This window comes from Carettochelys insculpta, chromosome 5 (genome assembly GCF_033958435.1).
Source record: "Carettochelys insculpta isolate YL-2023 chromosome 5, ASM3395843v1, whole genome shotgun sequence".
In the NCBI taxonomy this organism is placed as follows: domain Eukaryota; kingdom Metazoa; phylum Chordata; order Testudines; family Carettochelyidae; genus Carettochelys; species Carettochelys insculpta.
The window spans coordinates 103,712,208-103,729,867 of record NC_134141.1 but is presented as its reverse complement, the minus strand read 5'-3'; the positions used below and the strand labels follow the sequence as shown (position 1 = coordinate 103,729,867).

General features: G+C 43.0%; 1 protein-coding gene across 2 annotated transcripts in view; it reads left to right on the top strand.

Moving 5' to 3' along the window:
- The window catches only part of EGFLAM (EGF like, fibronectin type III and laminin G domains), a 121,552-nt gene that overhangs the window by 43,532 nt on the left and 60,360 nt on the right, over positions 1-17,660 (top strand). For both annotated transcript variants that reach the window (XM_074994312.1, XM_074994311.1), the window contains exon 7: positions 4,008-4,174. In XM_074994312.1, the coding sequence (XP_074850413.1) occupies positions 4,008-4,174 (167 nt within the window). The remainder of the gene's footprint in view (positions 1-4,007; positions 4,175-17,660) is intronic.

Genomic DNA, 17,660 nt, shown 5'->3' with positions numbered 1-17,660 from the left:
TAGAAGCAAGGTCTGCAAAAGACAACTGGGAAGAGTCAGCAGTAGCCTCAGATCTTTGGAGACTGAACATATCTCTGCAATCCACTCTCAGCAAGCTATAGTTCCTCCTGGTGCATGTGGTAGCCATATCCATGACTTTATATCCATGAAATTATTTTTAATTGGTAGGAATTGTTTGTATTGGAGCTGATGAGAATTCTACTGGAAAACTGAGATTACTATTGACAAGTAGAAGGTGGAATAGCTTAGTGGTTAGCGCATTGGCCTTGTAAGTCCAGGAGTGTGAGTTTAGTCCTTTGTGGGGGCTTTTCAAGGGTCTGGAACAGGTTAGATTTTTTTTTAAAAAAAGTATATGTAAGGAAAAGGCATCTGCATCTGTAATTTGAAAAATGTTACATGTTTTCTTTTTTGGCTCTTGGCCCAGCCATGGAAAGAAGAGTGGTGAACTGGTTTATAGTTTGCAAGGCTGTCCCTGGCTTCCTGCTTAGGGAAGCCAAAAGAAATTACCTCTAACATGAGGTAACATAACTTGCCTGTGATGTGTGATTCAAGAAACATTTTAGCTGAGTCACCCCGTCTTGTGAATTTCTGTGAGGGACTTTGGGGTTTTTTAATTGATTTCTCTTGCTGCACCCATTGAGACAATTGAATATTCATATTGCCAGCTGTTTGGTTGTGCTCTATGCAGGATGCAAGTATTAGTTGCAGCTCTTAGATTATTAATGCACCCACCCGGCTAGCGCGCACACAAAAATAAAAGCCTGAGTGATTCAATAAATCTTGTATTGAATAATAAAACATATGTTAACTTTCTGTTCCCTGCAGCTACAAATAAACAACAAATGCAAAATGCCTGTTTTGTAGTATAATTTTCTCTAGAAGACTGCAGGAGATATTTGCATCTAGTCCTCTGTAAACAATAGTAGATTTAGGCAGCACTTGGAGGTTATTTCCTGCAATAAATATCACAAGGACATCTTAGTAAAGGACACCAGAATAATTTTATCTTAAAGGTCATTTCTTTCCCTTTTTATTTTTTCAGATATTTTATTATGAGTTTCTTTGAGCTGGCTTCCTGTTTAAGTTTCTTGGGTTTTAGAGTTGTTTGCTTCTTTCCATTATGTTATATCTTTGGCATATTTAGGTAATTCTGAGGAAGAGTGAGTACTGTGTCAAAATACCAGAATAGGTCAGTTACAAAACAGCTAGATGCAATGCAGGCTGCCCGTCTAGCAATCATTGCATACAAGTGTAAACATGTTTAGTCTCTCTGGAACTTCCACTTGAGCCATATTCTCATGTGAATGAGCCCATTGGTTTCAGCTGGTCTGCTCTTGGGAAGAAGGCAAGCAGTCTTTGGCTTTCTGCTTTCAATATGATTCAAGATTTAGCCAGGTATCTCCCAGTAGAGGTGATGGTGATTCCATTGTTTGTGGTTCAATCCACATCTGAATCCAGAGTCTGCTTTCCCACCATTGTTACTCCAGATTTACACTGATGGAATCATAGAACAATAGAGCTGGAAGAGACCTAAAAAAGCCATTAAGTCCAGCCCTCTGCCCTAAACAGGACCAAACCCATCAGATCAGCCCAGCCAGGGCTTTGTCGAGGTGAGACTTAAACATCTCCAGGGATGGAAACTCCACTACTTCCCTGGGCAGACCATTCCAATGCTTCACCACCCTCCTAGTGAAAAAGTTTTTCCTAATGTTCAACCTGGACCTTCCCAACCGCAACTGGAGACCATTGTTCTGTGTTCTGCTATCCATGACCACTGTGAACAGCCTCTCTCCAGCCTCTTTGCAACCTCCCTTCAGTAAGTTAAAGGCTGTTATCAAGTCCCCTGTCAGTCTTCTCTTCTGCAGACTAAACAGTCCCAATTTCCTCAACCTTTCTTCACAAGTCATATGCTCCAGCCCCCTAATTATTTTGGTTGCCCTCCGCTGGACCATCTCCAATGTATCCGCATCCTTCCTATAATTGGGGGCCCAGAACTGGACACAGTACTCCAGATGCGGCCTCACCAAAGTCAAATAAAGAGGAACAATCACTTATTTGGCTCTACTGGCAACGCTCCTCTTGATGCAACCTAATGGCTAATGTAGCCATTAGCCTTCTTGGCTACAACAGCACTCTGTTGACTCATGCCCAGCTTCTCATCCACTACAACTCCCAGGTCCTTTTCTGCAGAACTACTACCAAGCCAGTCGGACCCCAGCCTGTAACAATGCTTGGGATTCTTCGGGCCCAAGTGCAGGACTCTGCATTTGTCCTTATTGAACCTCATCAGATTTCTTGCAGCCCAGTCTTCCAATTTGTCTAAGTCACTCTGGAACCAAGAGAAGAATTTGGTTCCTAGTTTTCCAGTGGAGATTTTTTAATGAACACTTAATCGTTGGGTAAAACAATCATTTTCAATTTAGATTCTGGTCTTGGTCACAACAGTGTGAGTCCAGAATAACTCCATGGACTTCAATTTGCTAAGTATTACTAAACAGATTGAAATCTTACCCAGCATACCCAAGTGCCACTCTGTAGATTCAAATGTAGGATTTGAATGACCTATTAAGATATCCACATTTGAAAATTGTGGTCACAAAATGTATAAAGAAGGCTAGAAAAAGAAGGGGAAAATATATTGTTCAAGTGTATTGAAAAACAGGCCTCTAAATGATCTCATAATTATCAAAAAATTAGAAAATTTGTTTCCACATGCACTTATGGTTTCAATTCTGCTATCCTCACTTATGCTCAGTAGCATTACTTCACATGGCTAGTAGTCTCAGTGCCTTTAATGGAACAACTTTCATGAGTAAATTATTTTCCATTGAGGTTGGTATGCCTGCTCCTACCTACTTGATAGCTCCACAAATAGCTCTATGATTTTCTGATAAAGCATTGTGTGCAATTTTTTATTCACAGTGGTTATTTAAAGTTAAGAAATCTGGGGATCGTAGTGGATCACAAGGTAAATATGAGTCAACTGTGTAACACTGTTGCAAATAGCAAACATAATTCTGGGATGTATTAGAAGAAGTGTTATAAGAAGGACCTGTGAAGTAATTTTTCTGCTCTCCTCCACACTGATTAGGCCTCCGCTGAAGTATTGTGTCTAGTTCTGATTGTCATATTTCAGGAAAGATGTAGCTAAACTGGAGAAAGGCCACAGAAGAGCACCAAAAATTATTAAAAGTCTAAAAAACATAACCCATGAGGGAAGATTGGGCTTGTTTAGTCTGGAGAGGAGAAGACTAAAAGGGAACATGGTAAGTACCTAAAAGATTGTTATAAAGCGTAGGGAGAAAAATTGTTCTCCTTTCCATCTGAGGACGGGACAAGAAGCAGTGGTCTTAAATTACAGCTTCTGTTAGACATTAGGAAATACTTTCTGTCAGGTTAGTTAAATTGTGTAGGGAGTTTGTGGGATCTCCATCTTTGGCAATTTTATAAGAGCAGGTCAGACAAACACCTCTCAGGAATGGTCCACTCTGGATAATACGCTTGTTATTGGTGCAGGGGACAGGTTTAGGTGACCTCTTAAGGACCCTGCTAGTTCTATAATGTTTTTTCTCACCATCTTCACGGATGATACATCCTCAGCCCAACAGTAACATAGAGCCCTCAGCTCTTGAGGTAAAGAGGAGAGAAGTTTCAAATGACTCTGACTTTCTATAGGCCCCGGTTCTGCCTGGCCTACTTTCCCTACCCTTTGTACTTCCTTCCTGTGCCTTTTCTGTACCTCATTATTAAAGCTCTGAGGAGATGCAAAATCTACACCCACATCTAATCCTCAATCTGCAAAAATGATCCCAGGAAATAAAGCGGATCTCCACAAATTTTTGGAGCTGTATGTTCAAAATTTGTATCTGTATCTGGTCTGTGATTTGCAAAAATGATCTGCAGGTTTGCAGGGCACTGCTTATTATTTTGTATACTTCCACATCATTTAAAGCCAATTAATGTGTACTGCTAACTTCAATTGTTTCTGATTTTGTTTTTAATTCTAGGCCAGATCTGGAAAGCAACTGGACAGTAATAAAAGAACAGATCCAGATGGAATCCATGGTTCTGAAAGGACTTATTCCAAACACTAAGTACCAGTTTGCAATCAGAGCAGCAAATTCCTATGGATCTAGCTTACGCAGTACTCCAAGTGACATTATTCGAACATTCAGTGAGTAACACTCCTTTTCTTAATAAGGGTACCCTAAAAGTGCAGTTTTAGAAGGAACAATTGTAAACATTTCTCATTGCACACCAAATCACAGAAACCCCCTCCCTCCATCCCCAAATAATACCATATGTGCTTCCTTTTAAGGGTTAAAGAATTTTTTGAAAGTTGAGCGACTGGTAAGATTCTCAGAGGGGTAGCCATATTAGTATGCAATCTGTTTTTGTGGTGAGATTCTGTGAGACTCCAGGCAAAAGCAGTTTCATGCTGTTTCCAGGTTCCAGAAGTCATTGCCAGACATTTTTTGAATCGCTACTTACTGGCTTTTGTGTCAACTTCATACAGAATTGAGAAGTGAATGCCATAGAGAGAAGTGAGACAGACAAGTGTATTGCTCACCTTTTTTTTGGTAGTTCTTTAAAATTGAATTTTATATATTACATGGATAATTCGGAGAACTTAGAAAGACCAAAGCAAGTCTATTTTGCGATGTGAGAATGACAGAGGCACTTTCATTTTTGAGTGAAGATATGGAACTATTCATATGAACAAATAAATATCCATTTTTCACTGGAAACTGCATAGAGAAGGCTGTATTTTAGGCACAGCTGCATTCAAACACCATTTAAATAACCACCCCACTACCTGGTGGTCTTATAATGTTGTTTGCTTGAGATGCTTGGGAACTTCCACAAAGAATCAAGTTTAAAATACCGTTGAACAGCTTGTAACTAGATCTATAGAGGGATAGATGCTCCCATCCTGTTATTCTAGTATCTCTAATCTGGAACTCTCTTGTCCAGCAAAATCTGTAATCCAACATGATTTTAGTTACCTGGATGACCACTTATTGTAGTACAGTAGAACTGGAAGGGACCTCGAGAGGTCAAGTCCAGTCCCTGCTCTCATGGCAGGATCAGTCACCATCTAGATAATCCCTGATAGATGTTTATCTAACCTGCTCTTAACTATCTCCAGTGATAGATATTCCACAACCTCCCTAGGCAAATTATTCCAATGTTTAACCCCCCTGACAGTTTGGAAGTTCTTCCTAATGTCCAATCTAAACCTCCCTTGCTGCAGTTTAAGCCTATTACTCCTTGTGCTATTCTCAGAGGCAAGGAAAACAAATTTTCTCCCTCCTTCTTGTAAACTGCTTTTAGGTGCTTGAAAACCACTATCATGTCCCCTCTAAGTCTTCTCTTTTCGAAACTAAACAAGCCCAGTTCTTTCAGTCTTCTCCCGTAGCTCATGTTCTCTACACCTTTAATCATTCTTGTTGCTGTTCTCTGGACCTTCTCCAAATTTCTCCACATCTTTCTTCCTTGAAATGTGGTGCCCAGAACAGGATGCATTACTCCAATTGAGGCCTAATCCCTGCTGAGTAGAGTGGAAGAATTTTCTTGTATTGCTCATAGCACTCCTGTTAATTCATCCCAGAATTGGGCTTGTTTTTTTGCAACAGCATCACAATGTTGACTTGTATATAGCTTGTAGTCCACTATGACCTCTAGATCCATTTCTGCAGTACTCCTTTCTAGACAGTCATTTCCCATTCTATATCTGTGAAGCTGATTGTTTCTTCCTAAGTGGAGTACTTTGAATTTGTCCTAATTCAACTTCATCTTAGTTACCTCAGACCCTTTCTTCAGTTTGTCCAGATGATTTTGAATTACAACCCTATCTTCCAAAGCAGTTGCAGCCCCTCACAGCTTGGTGTTATCTGCAAACTTAATAAGAATACTTTCTATGCCAATATCTAAATTGTTGATGAAGACACTGAATAGAACTGGTCCCAAAACAGATCCTTGCAGAACCTCACTTGTGATGCTCTTCCAGCATGACTGCAAACTATTAATTACCACTCTCTGAGAATGGCTATCCAGCCAGTTATGCACCCTCCTTATAGTAGCCCCATCTAATTTGTTTTTACCTACTTCATTGATAAGGAGATCATGTGAAACTGTATCAAATGCCTTACTAATGTCTAGGTATACCACATCCACCACTTCTCCCTTACCTACAAGATGGCCTCGTCTACATTAGCAGTGAACTTCAAAATCAATTTCAAAGTTAGGGCTTATTTTGAAATTCACCACGGAGCGTCTACACGTTATACATTACTTCGAAGTAACAGTTGAAGTAAGGGGGCCCAACTTCAAAGTCTTATTCCATTCCCAGGCGGGAATAGTGTCCTATTTCGAAGTGTAACTTCAACATAGGACATGTGTAGACACTCTGCATCCTGTTACTTTGAAATAGCAGGTCCACCATGGCAGCAGCCTGCAGGAGCTCAGAGATGCTCCGGCCAGTCCAGATGGGGCTCTATGGTCACTGTTGGCTGCACGTAAAGACATAGCTACACAGCAACCCCAGGCAGGAAGCTGAGAGTGTGCTGGAAGCATGGGGATCACGAGCTCCCTTCAGCACATGCGTCCCCTGATGACACTCTGGTGACAGCCACCACCAGACAGCCCACCAGTGAGCCAAGCCAGGGGTCCCAGCAGACCAGCCAGTGCTGGCACAAAAGGAGCTCCTCCTGGATGGAGGATGAAGTAAAGGACCTCCTCGCACTGTGGGGGGAGGAAGAGGTCCTGCTACAGACTGGTGTGGGTTGTCGCATCGCAGATGCATTTGACTGGCTGGCCAGGAGCTTCATGGGCTGGGGGAACTCCAGCAAGAGCAGGGAGCATGTGCACACCAAGGTCAAGGAGCTCCAGTAGGCCTACTGCCAGGCTAGCCAGTCGGGGGCATGGCGCACCTGGTGCCCCAATTATGATGAGCTCCACTGCCTCCTGGGGCCGAAAGAGGTGCAACCGCTGGACGCTGCTGCCTCCCACCATGGAGACCGAGGAGGAGCCGGAGGCAGGCATTGATGAGGAGCCGGGACCCGAAGGCACCACCAGCATCTGCCCGGGGCACCAGGGGACTGAAGCTGGGACCAAGGCCAGTGATGTGTTCCAGGGCCTGGCTGGTGATGTGCCTGCTGTCCAGTGCACTGAAACAGTTGGGGAAGCCCTGCTATGAGAAGCCGGTGAGGGCGATGTCCAGGTCCCCAATGATGACCACATGGCAGAGAAGAAGGGTGTTGATTTCCCAGATGCCCTGCATGGGGTGCAAGACAAATGCATCCATGAGTGCATGGCTGGGTGGTACCCATCCCTGAGCAGGGCCATCCCTTGGCGGGTGCTTCCCCCAGGGGGGCATAGCCCTGGCCTGGCTTACCTTGGTCAGGACTGCCCTGAGGGTAGCCTTGCCCACCCCAAAATGATTTCTGATAGAGCGGTGGCTGTCTGCTGTGGCAAACTACAGAGGGCAATGACTACCCTCTTGCGCAGGGGGAGCGCAGGCTGCGTCCTGGTGTCCCGGTGCTGGAAGGCTGGGGCGAGCCACGGTTGAACTCCTTGAAGGTCTGCCTGGTCATCCTGAAGTTGTGCAGCCACCGGTCATTGTCCCCAACCCCTGACACGAGGCAGTCCCACCAGCTGGTGCTGGTGGAAAAGCCCCAGAATCATCAGATAACGGGTGGGGTGCAGCGAGGGCCTCCCAGAGGGTGTCTATGTGGTCAGCCCTGCGGTGCTGCTGAAGCATGGCTCCCAGCAGCACTGCCAGCAGGCTGGCCATGGCCCGGAGGAAATCCCCCTTGGGGAGCTGCTGAGGATCTATAAGGGTCTCCACTGTGGCTCTGTGCAAAGGGTGTGCTGTGTAGAGCCTGGCAGCCCTGAGCACATGCAGGGTGCACTTGTTGGCAGGAGCCCTTTGAAGGAGCAGTTGGCTGTAGGCTGTGGAAGGGCTTGTCAGCCATGCAACCTCCGTCCGTGGCCTTTCCTGACCTCTTATTTTGAAATAGGGGTCATGGGTGTGTAGAAGCTTCCTTTTGAAGTGCTAGGCCACTATTTCAAAATAGGAGATGGTGATTTTGATCCACTTTGTATATGTGGACCTGCAATTTTGAAGTTTGTTACTTTGAAGTTGGACTTCAAAATAATCTCCTTCGAGATTATGGTGTAGTATCTACATGGCCAACTTGTTATACTATCAAAAAAGCTACCAGATTGGTCTGGCATGATTTGTTCTTTACATATCCATGCTGGCTCTTAGCTATCGCCTTATTTTCTTCCAGACATTTGCAGATAAATTCCTTAATTACTTGCTCCGTTATCTTTCCTGGCACAGAAGGTAAACTGATTGGTCCGTAGTTTCCTGGGTTGGTCTTATTCCCCTTTTTATAGATGGGCACTATATTTGCCCATTTTCCAGTCTTCTGGAATCTTCCTGGACTTCCATGACTTTTCAAGGATGATACCTAAAGGCTCAGATACCTTGTCTCTCAACTCCTTGAGTATTTTAGCATGCATCTCATCAGGACCTGGTGACTTGCAGACATTAAACTTTTCTAAGTAATTTTTAACTTGCTCTTTTTTATTTTATCTTCTAAGCCTACCCCCTTCCCCCAGCATTCACCATGTTAGGCATTTCTTCATCAGACTTCTTGGGGAAGACCGAAACAAAGACATCATTAAGTGTTAAGTTTCCTGATATTGTTTCGCCCTCCTTACTAAGGAGTGGGCCTACCCTGTCTTTGGTCTTCCTCTTGCTTCTAATATATTTATAGAAAGTCTTCTTGTTACCCATTATGCCTCTAGCTAGTTTGAGCTCATTTTGTGCCTTTGCCTTTCTAATTTTGCCCCTGCCTTCATGTACTGTTGCCCTGGTTTCTACTTTTTTATATGACTACTTTTTGATTTTGAGATCGTGTTTGCTCATGAGAGTGGCCAAGTTTCCCGTGGTCCCATAAAGTTTGTTTCCAGCCAGCAGTCCTGGCTGTCAGTGTTCTGGTCTGTTATTTAGCTCTAATTTACCCCTAAATGTCTTCTAAGAACTTAGTAAATAGTGGAAGTGTTGGTAATGTGCTAGAAAATATTGACGTCTCGCAATCTGGCAAATTCTCTCATCCAGCACTGGTCAGGTCACAAGAGTGCCAGGTGCCAGGCAGGAGAGGTTCAAACTGTATTTAAATGAAATATCAGATAACTGCCTTCTTCTGTGAGGAGGCTTGGTAGAGAAGAAGAGGGTCTGTTACTGGGAAAACCCCAGAGCAGCAAAGGAGCCCTGCTAAAGTTCGGATCTTCCAATTTGGGGCCAGATTGTGACAGACTGTTGTGCAGAGGAGGGGTAACATGCAAGGAGACGTCTCTCCCTGCCCCATATTTGAGTGCTGCATGCAAGGTCCAAGAACAACTGCAGTCCCTACACTTCAGAGTACAGTGACTCCTTATGCCCCCAAGAACACAGACTGTCCCAAATGAGAGGAGGATGGAGGTGCAGCCCTGTCTTCTCTAGCACTAGCCCATGGAGCAAGCCAGCTGCAGCACAAAGGAAGATGAACTTTGCATGCATGCTTACATGTAACTGGAAATTCAGGGAAGGATTATTTCTCCCAAAGGAGCAATCTCACCCTGGACTGACAGTGGGGCGATATGGCACCACCTGAAACTCCTTGTTAATAGTTGATAGTCCTAGTCTAGCCTGGGCAGTGGTGAATGTACGTGGCATAATACATTAGCAGATAAAAAATTCTATTGTCACAGAGTCAAGAAAGGAAATAAAATGCCAAAGCTTGTTTGGACGTTGGACCAAAGATGTCATATCTTACATATCTTACATCTTATCTCTTTGCTGGGCTGTTTGAAAATTTGTATGAAGCATGGTTGGCTTGTTGGATCTTTTCACCTGGCCCTATATTAGGTGAATTATATTAGGCCCTATATTATAGGGTATTTCTGAGTAGGCATGGCAGAATTCAGTTTTACATTCAGATGCTGGTTTATTTTTAAGCATTTTTGTCAATTTTTATTAATTTAAATTTTGACCATTGTGGTAATTAAAGGGGGTGTCAGAAGACAGGGAGTTAGACAATTATTTACTAAAAATAGATGTTGATATTCAAAAAGTTCAAACAATTTATGAGCACATATTAAAATAACAAATTGTGAGCATCACGTCTTAATATACCCAGTAAATATCCTTCAGTCAAACTCTACTAAGTTATCAAGAACCATTTTTTCATACTTTGCTTCTCTGTAATTTAGGTGGTCATCAGTGGAAATATTTATACGTATTTGTGTATGTATGATGGAATCAATTTTTACCGGCATTTACTGATTAAAAATCCAGTCCTTCCAAGCCTACTTATGGCTGCATCTACACATGCACGCTACTTCGAAGTAGCGGCGCCAACTTCGAAATAGTGCCCGTCACGGCTACACATGTTGGGCGCTACTTCGAAGTTGAAATCGACGTTAGGCAGCGAGACGTCGAAGTCGCTAACCCCATGAGGGGATGGGAATAGCGCCCTACGTCGAAGTTGAATGTCGAAGTAGGGCACGTGTAGACGATCCGCATCCCACAACATCGAAATAGCGGGGTCCGCCATGGCGACCATCAGCTGAGGGGTTGAGAGACGCTCTCTCTCTAGCCCCTGCAGGGCTCTATGGTCACCGTGTGCAGCAGCCCTTAGCCCAGGGCTTCTGGCTGCTGCTGCTGCAGCTGGGGATCCATGCTGCATGCACAGGGTCTGCAATCAGTTGTCAGCTCTGTGGATCTTGTGTTGTTTAGTGCAACTGTGTCTGGGAGGGGCCCTTTAAGGGAGCGGCTTGCTGTTGAGTCTGCCCTGTGACCCTGTCTGCAGCTGTTCCTGGCACCCTTATTTCGATGTGTGCTACTTTGGCGTGTAGACGTTCCCTCGCAGCGCCTATTTCGATGTGGTGCTGCCCAACGTCGAAGTTGAACGTTGACATTGCCAGCCCTGGAGGACGTGTAGACGTTATTCATCGAAATAGCCTATTTCAATGTTGCTACATCGAAATAAGCTATTTCGATGTAGCGTGCACGTGTAGACGTAGCCTATAAGGGACAAATGCCTGACAAGAATGTCCTCAAAATGTATTTAACTTCAGCACATGCAATTGTTGCATTGATAAACTTTGAAAATTAGCCTTTAAAAGATTGAAGTCTCTTCTTCCACATGCACAGGAATGAAAATTGTCCTTAATTAAATGATTGCAGAAGGCCAAATGATATAAGGAGATTACAGTTATGTCTATAGGTCAGGCTTGTAGTTGGTAAGGCACAATAGCAGCAAGCAGTTATATGCTGGGTAAATGGAGACCTCAGCTTTAGAAATCACTCTGATGCTTACAGACTATATTTTTAACTCACCAAGGATTTATTTGCAAGCCCTTGTGTTATATAGCCTTACTTGTGAGTCCTTTCATTTTATATTATACATTAATCATCTCATTTCACCATTTGTCTTGCTTCACACTCTGTAGTCATTTGCTTCCCAGTAAATTTGATCCCATGAACAGTTTGTGCAGCATTTGTTTTCTGAGGCTGCTATGCTGTAAGATAATCTTCTGAAATGAATGCTAATGGAAGCCTTTAAGGTATAATATGTTCCATAAGATCCCTCATTCTTAGATCCTGAAGGACCAGCTTCCTCTGCCTCCCACCCGTTGGTGTGCTCATCTATTTCCTGTTTATCTTTCAACAGGAATGTCAGTGTTCTTTTGTAAGAAAAGATAAAGTTTTTAGCTCTGCTAATCAGGATAGAATTGAGCTCTTACTGTGCTTATTATTAATGGAGTACTCAGCTAGCAGTTGAATCAGTAAATCTAATAGAGGCTATTTGTCTTTACAAGTCTGAAAAATGGAAGTTGCCTGTAGGTTTGTGGAGAGTTAGAGCAATAGTTCTATAGGGAATTTTGTGTATCAGGAAGACTGAGGATAACTTAATATATAGTGAGTGAAAGCAATCCCAGGTGTAACTCCAGTGACTTCTCTGGAGTGATTGTGGTAGGGACCAGTTTGCTCCGTTATGTTGGAGGGATCCAAAAAATTGAAAATTTAAAGTGGTAGCACATTGCATTGAGGGAGCTCACTGCATCTTCTCTGCTACAGGTGGTGCGAATTGCATCCTTTTGCCCTGGCCACAGAAGCTATGCATGAGGGGCTGTTCACCCCGAGAGGAGGGATGGCAGCGTTTGGGAATTCTGCTAGGGGAGAATGCCTTTCATATGCAGTGTCTAAAGTTCCTTTGGTCACTGCAGCCATATCCCTTGTCTGGCTAGTGCTGGGCGTTGCACAGCTCCAGGACCCCTGCAGAGTGAAGACAGTCACTATGCACCCCGACAATCTCCCTGGGGAAGGGGGAGTGGAACTAGGGCTGCTGTGCCCCTGAGTTGAAGTAATAGCAAGTGGATTCATGGCTTCCTTCAAATACAGCATTTACAGTTTTGTCAGTGGTTTTCATTATCCCCCTGGGGGTTCAGCACCTCCATTGTGGTTTTCCAGAGCCCCTGCCCCACAAAGGCTGAAAAAAACTGCTATCAAAGCCAGTATGTGTGAAAGCCTGCATTTATTCTCTGTACCTATGGCTAATAAGGGCAACACCCTACTACAACAGGGGTGGGGAACCTACAGTTCACTGGTCTATCTCATTTTCTTACTGTATCCGAAACTGCACTGATTGTTATTTACTTACTAGAGTCTTGTACCTCCTATACTGTATAAGGCACTTTCCAAATCCACAGGAAAACACAGACCCTGACAGAAAGAGTCATATCATCTGTCTGCTTACTATGACGTAAACAAGGTCTTGGACATTTAAGTATTTCTGGGTGACAGATGTTGAACTCTGCCTCCCTCTGCCCTTCCCCCAGTTCCCTCAGAATTCAATAGTATTTCTGTGTTAGGCTGTCCATGGCTACGTCTACACGTGAAGCCAACATCGAAATAGCTTATTTCGATGTAGCAACATCGAAATAGGCTATTTCGATGAATAACGTCTACACGTCCTCCAGGGCTGGCAACGTCGATGTTCAACTTCGACATTACGCGGCACCACATCGAAATAGGCGCTGCGAGGGTACGTCTACACACCAAAGTAGCACACATCGAAATAAGGGTGCCAGGCACAGCTGCAGACAAGGTCACAGGGCGGACTCAACAGCAAGCCGCTCCCTTAAAAGGCCCCTTCCAGACACAGTTGCACTAACCAACACAAGATCCACAGGGCCGACAACTGGTTGCAGACCCTGTGCCTGCAGCATGGATCCCCAGCTGCCGCAGCAGCAGCCAGAAGCCCTGGGCTAAGGGCTGCTGCCCACGGTGACCATAGAGCCCCGTAGGGGCTGGAGAGAGAGCATCTCTCAACCCCCCAGCTGATGGCCGCCATGGAGTAACCGGCAATTTCGATGTTGCGGGATGCGGATTGTCTACACGGTCCCTACTTCGACGTTGAACGTCGAAGTAGGGCGCTATTCCGATCCCCTCATGAGGTTAGCGACTTCGACGTCTCGCCGCCTAACGTTGAAGTTAACTTCGAAATAGCGCCCGACGCATGTAGCCGCGACGGGCGCTATTTCGAAGTTAGTGCCGCTACTTCGAAGTAGCGTGCACGTGTAGACACAGCTCATGAGTTGTAAGTGCACAATCATCTTAGCAAAGCTGACCCAATATTTCTTGGAAAGTTTTTGTTGACTTTAATGAACATTGGATCAGTTGCTTATATCATCCTAATAATGTCTGTACTCTGAATATGTTAGTTACAGATATCATTTAATTGCAGTATTTCAACCAATGCAGGAAACTGTAAGAACTGTGTACTAAGAGAAGATTGTATTCTTATGAGCTGCTGTCACTGTCACCTGATGTGACAGACCTCCCAGAATCAGTGCAAATAGCACATCTGGCCTTGATTACCATCAAAGAACTTATTCATTATGTAATAATAAAGTGTGGTTGGTTTTATATTACAATTATCCACATTCAGAGAGGGAGACCTAACTATATTTTGATTTTTTGTATTGGAAAGAATTAAAATGCAGTATTTTGCTTCAGATAATTTTATTATGTATTTTTATGTCTTTGTTCTGATTGTACAACACCTACCACAATAGGGCCCTGGTCCATGACTATGGCTCGTAGTTACTACAGTGATGCAATAAATAAATACAAATATTTCCTTAATGACAGATGTAAAGCTACTCTGGATATTGTTCACTGCATTTATTTTGCCAGTATGTTAAATCACACCTTTTAGAGATGTCTATGGGTACATATACACTTTCTCAACATCAACATATTTCAACTGTCCAACGTAATTCCAGAGATAATAAATTCATCCACAGAATCACATAAACAAAGTAGCCAGAGCTGCAGCTCTCTTGCCATTGCTCACATGCTGCAGCCTGGGAAGGCAGATGGAATTTTCATGACAGTCTGGAGGTCAATAGTCTTGGCCTTCATCTGATAAGCAGGGGAGGTGAATTCCACTCAGGGCTTTACACGGCAAACATTCTGCCACCTGCCTTCTGGGACAAACATTTCCAAAGCGTCCACTAATTTGGGTGCATCGCTTTTACAGTGACCAGCCATCTCAAGCTGGCTATTTGCCAAATGAATTACACTATGAATCTGTTGCCACCTTTTAAGAGGAAGGCCTAGGTATTTAAATCAGGAGTGTCTAAGTTTGAACTCATGCACTCATACACAGGTGACCTTTCAGGTGGTTAGGACCCAAGCCATAACATAAATGTTTCATTTTAAAGGTAATAAATACATACACTTTCTGTTCATACGGAACCTTTTGCCCAAAGATCTCTAGTGCTTTACAAAAGTGGACTAGTATTATTGACCCCTTTATATGGATAGGAGAAGTAAGCCAGTGTTAGGATCAAGTTATTTCTCTAAGGGAATCTCTGACAGGAGTATAATTCAGTCTCCTGATCATTAGACAAAGCTGCCTTCCTTGTATTTTGATATTAAAACTTTGTCATTCTCTGAAATGAATGAGTTTCTGGCGCCTGTATTGAACAAAACTCCTTTGAAACATTTTGCAATCTATTTTTGCTTGTGTTGATCAATATGCTTATGGCTACTTAATTGAAGATAACAGTTTGTATGGATTCCTATTTATTTTTGAAAAAAGTTTCCTCTGGTATAACTTAATCCCTGATTATTTGGAGAGAGGCTGTTTTATGTCAGTGACTCCCTGTGGGTTTTTCAGTTAATTATGGGATGGGATTACAAGGCTGGTGGAGGATCTTAGATGGGCTTCATCTCCTTGCACACTGGAACGCTGATGTAATGAAATATATAGAATGTTTTTAGTCTATGTAGTCATTGTTCTGGTATTCACAAAACACCACTTGGTTTAATCACTCTTGATTTGCCACCCATTGTGTGATGAACTCTTTGCTAGAGCTTCTAATGCATCAGCCAACACGTGGTTTCTCTTTGAAATACTCCTCTTAGCTTCTTTGTCTTCTTCTCATTTTATATTTGTATTGCCTCACATGTGGGTATCATGTAGCATCATATGAACTGAACTGAAAACTTAGTGGGATTCAAGCTGGTCTCATCTTGATGTGTGAGACTCAACCCTGTAAATCCGAACACTACAAGATAAGGCTATAACTCCCACTCTTTGTATTTACAACTGCATCATGCTTTATGTGAGTCATGCACAGAGCATCAGGTAGAGTAGTAAGTTGTGTGCTGGCTGTCACTATCTGACAGTTTTTTCTTTCTGTGTGGTCCAAGCACCCCTGGGTTGTTTTTTTTTCCTTACAAGCGTTGGTTGTTTTGAAAAACAAGTTTTGGTTCATTAAGACAAGTTTGGGTCAGAGCCTGGTGTTGTCTCAAGATCACATTCAGCAGCAGATTTTCTTGAGAATTTGGCCCTGTATAAGCAACAGTAGGGATTTGGAATAGCAACATAATCTTAGCCAAATTAGAGACCTGTAAATACTGGGACACTTGGGGTACTTCTGTCCCTGTAATGCCACACAAAATCAGCCAGAAGAAGTAGAGAGAGAGCCACTCTAGTCTATATATAATCAAAACAAAAAAGCAGTCCAGTGGCACTTTAAAGACTAACAAAATACTTTATTAGGTGATGAGCTTTCATGGGACACACCCACTTCTTTAGATCATAACCATACCAGAGCAGACTCAATGTCTGTGCCTTAAATATTGAGTCTGTTCTGGTATGGCCATGGTCTGAAGAACTGGGTCTGTCCCACGAAAGCACATCACCTAATAAATTATTTTGTTAGTCTTTAAAGTGCTACTGGACTGCTTTTTTGTTTTGATAGCCAGAAAAAGGGCTTTGAAGAAGGGTGTTGAAGCAAATTTCTTGACAGCCGTAATAAATCATATCTTCTCTGGTCTTTCTGCCAGGTTTTAAATGCTGTGTGTGCTCGGTACATTGAAAGGCATTGTCAAGTTAAAATATTTCATCCCTTTCATGCTTCACCCTGATCCAGAACCCAAAAAAAGATACATGTTCTGCCCTCAGAACTGGTCGTCATTCCAAGTCAGTGACACTGACACTGTTCTCATTGAAATGGGTCACTCAGTAATTCCACTGCAGTCAGTGGTGTTATGCCAGTGCAAAGCTAGCTTGGAATCAATTCAATGTCCAGTAAGTCTATATCTGGGGGCAGAACAAGCCTCTAACATTTTTTCCTGCCTATGGTAGTCGGAAGAAGGCTGCATTCTTTCAATTTTATTACAAGTCAGTTTCTGCTGTCCTTACTCTGCCAAAACTCCCATGAAAAGAAGTGGAAGCTTTGCTTGAGAAAGGCTCTGCCTTTTAGTGAATATTTCTTACGTAGCATGTGGTCTTTGAATTAGAAAAGGTGTGGGCCATATGTTAGATATTTTGAACACAGTTTTGAACTCATCACAAGTTATGATTGGTACCATTGTTTCATCTTTGTCTTTGCCTCTCTCCCCAGTGTTATGACCTATGAACAAACGAGAGAAGTACTGACTGAACTGGGCTGACATTGAAACAGTGACAGACAAGGGCTTCTTGTCTCTGGACAAACTATGTATGCCCCTCTTTTAGAAAGGCAAGCTGGCCCTTGTGAAATTAAAGATCTGATATAAAAGCAAAGAGATCCCAATGGACTGAGGCTGCTTAGATCCAGAGTGAAACTAGTGGTGAGCCATATGCTCAATTTCATTCACACCACTCCCCGTTATAATTTCATATATAATTTTGCTGCTGAGGCTCTTGTTATTTCCTTAGACTCAGTGGGGTAGGTGTGATAGTCTGTAGCTTCACCAGTAACAAGCAGTGCTGTAGCAGCTTAAAGAAGAACAAATTTATTTATTAGGCAATGAGAGGAAGTGGGTCTTATCCATGAAAGCTCTTTACGTAATAATAAATTCGTTAGTCTTTAAGGTGCTACAGGACTGTTAGTTATTTCCTTAGTGTCTGTTCATACTGATTATTTTCCGGAAATTCATTATGTCTCATAAAACAATTTATTAATAGTTTAGAGTGGGGAAGGAGGACGTCCAGCCAGTAACTGTTTTTTGTACAAGATAAAAGCAAAGCGTCTATCTAATTATGTTAAATTCTACTCACCCTACCACAGGCTGAATCTCTGTAATCCATAACGCTCTCACCTTT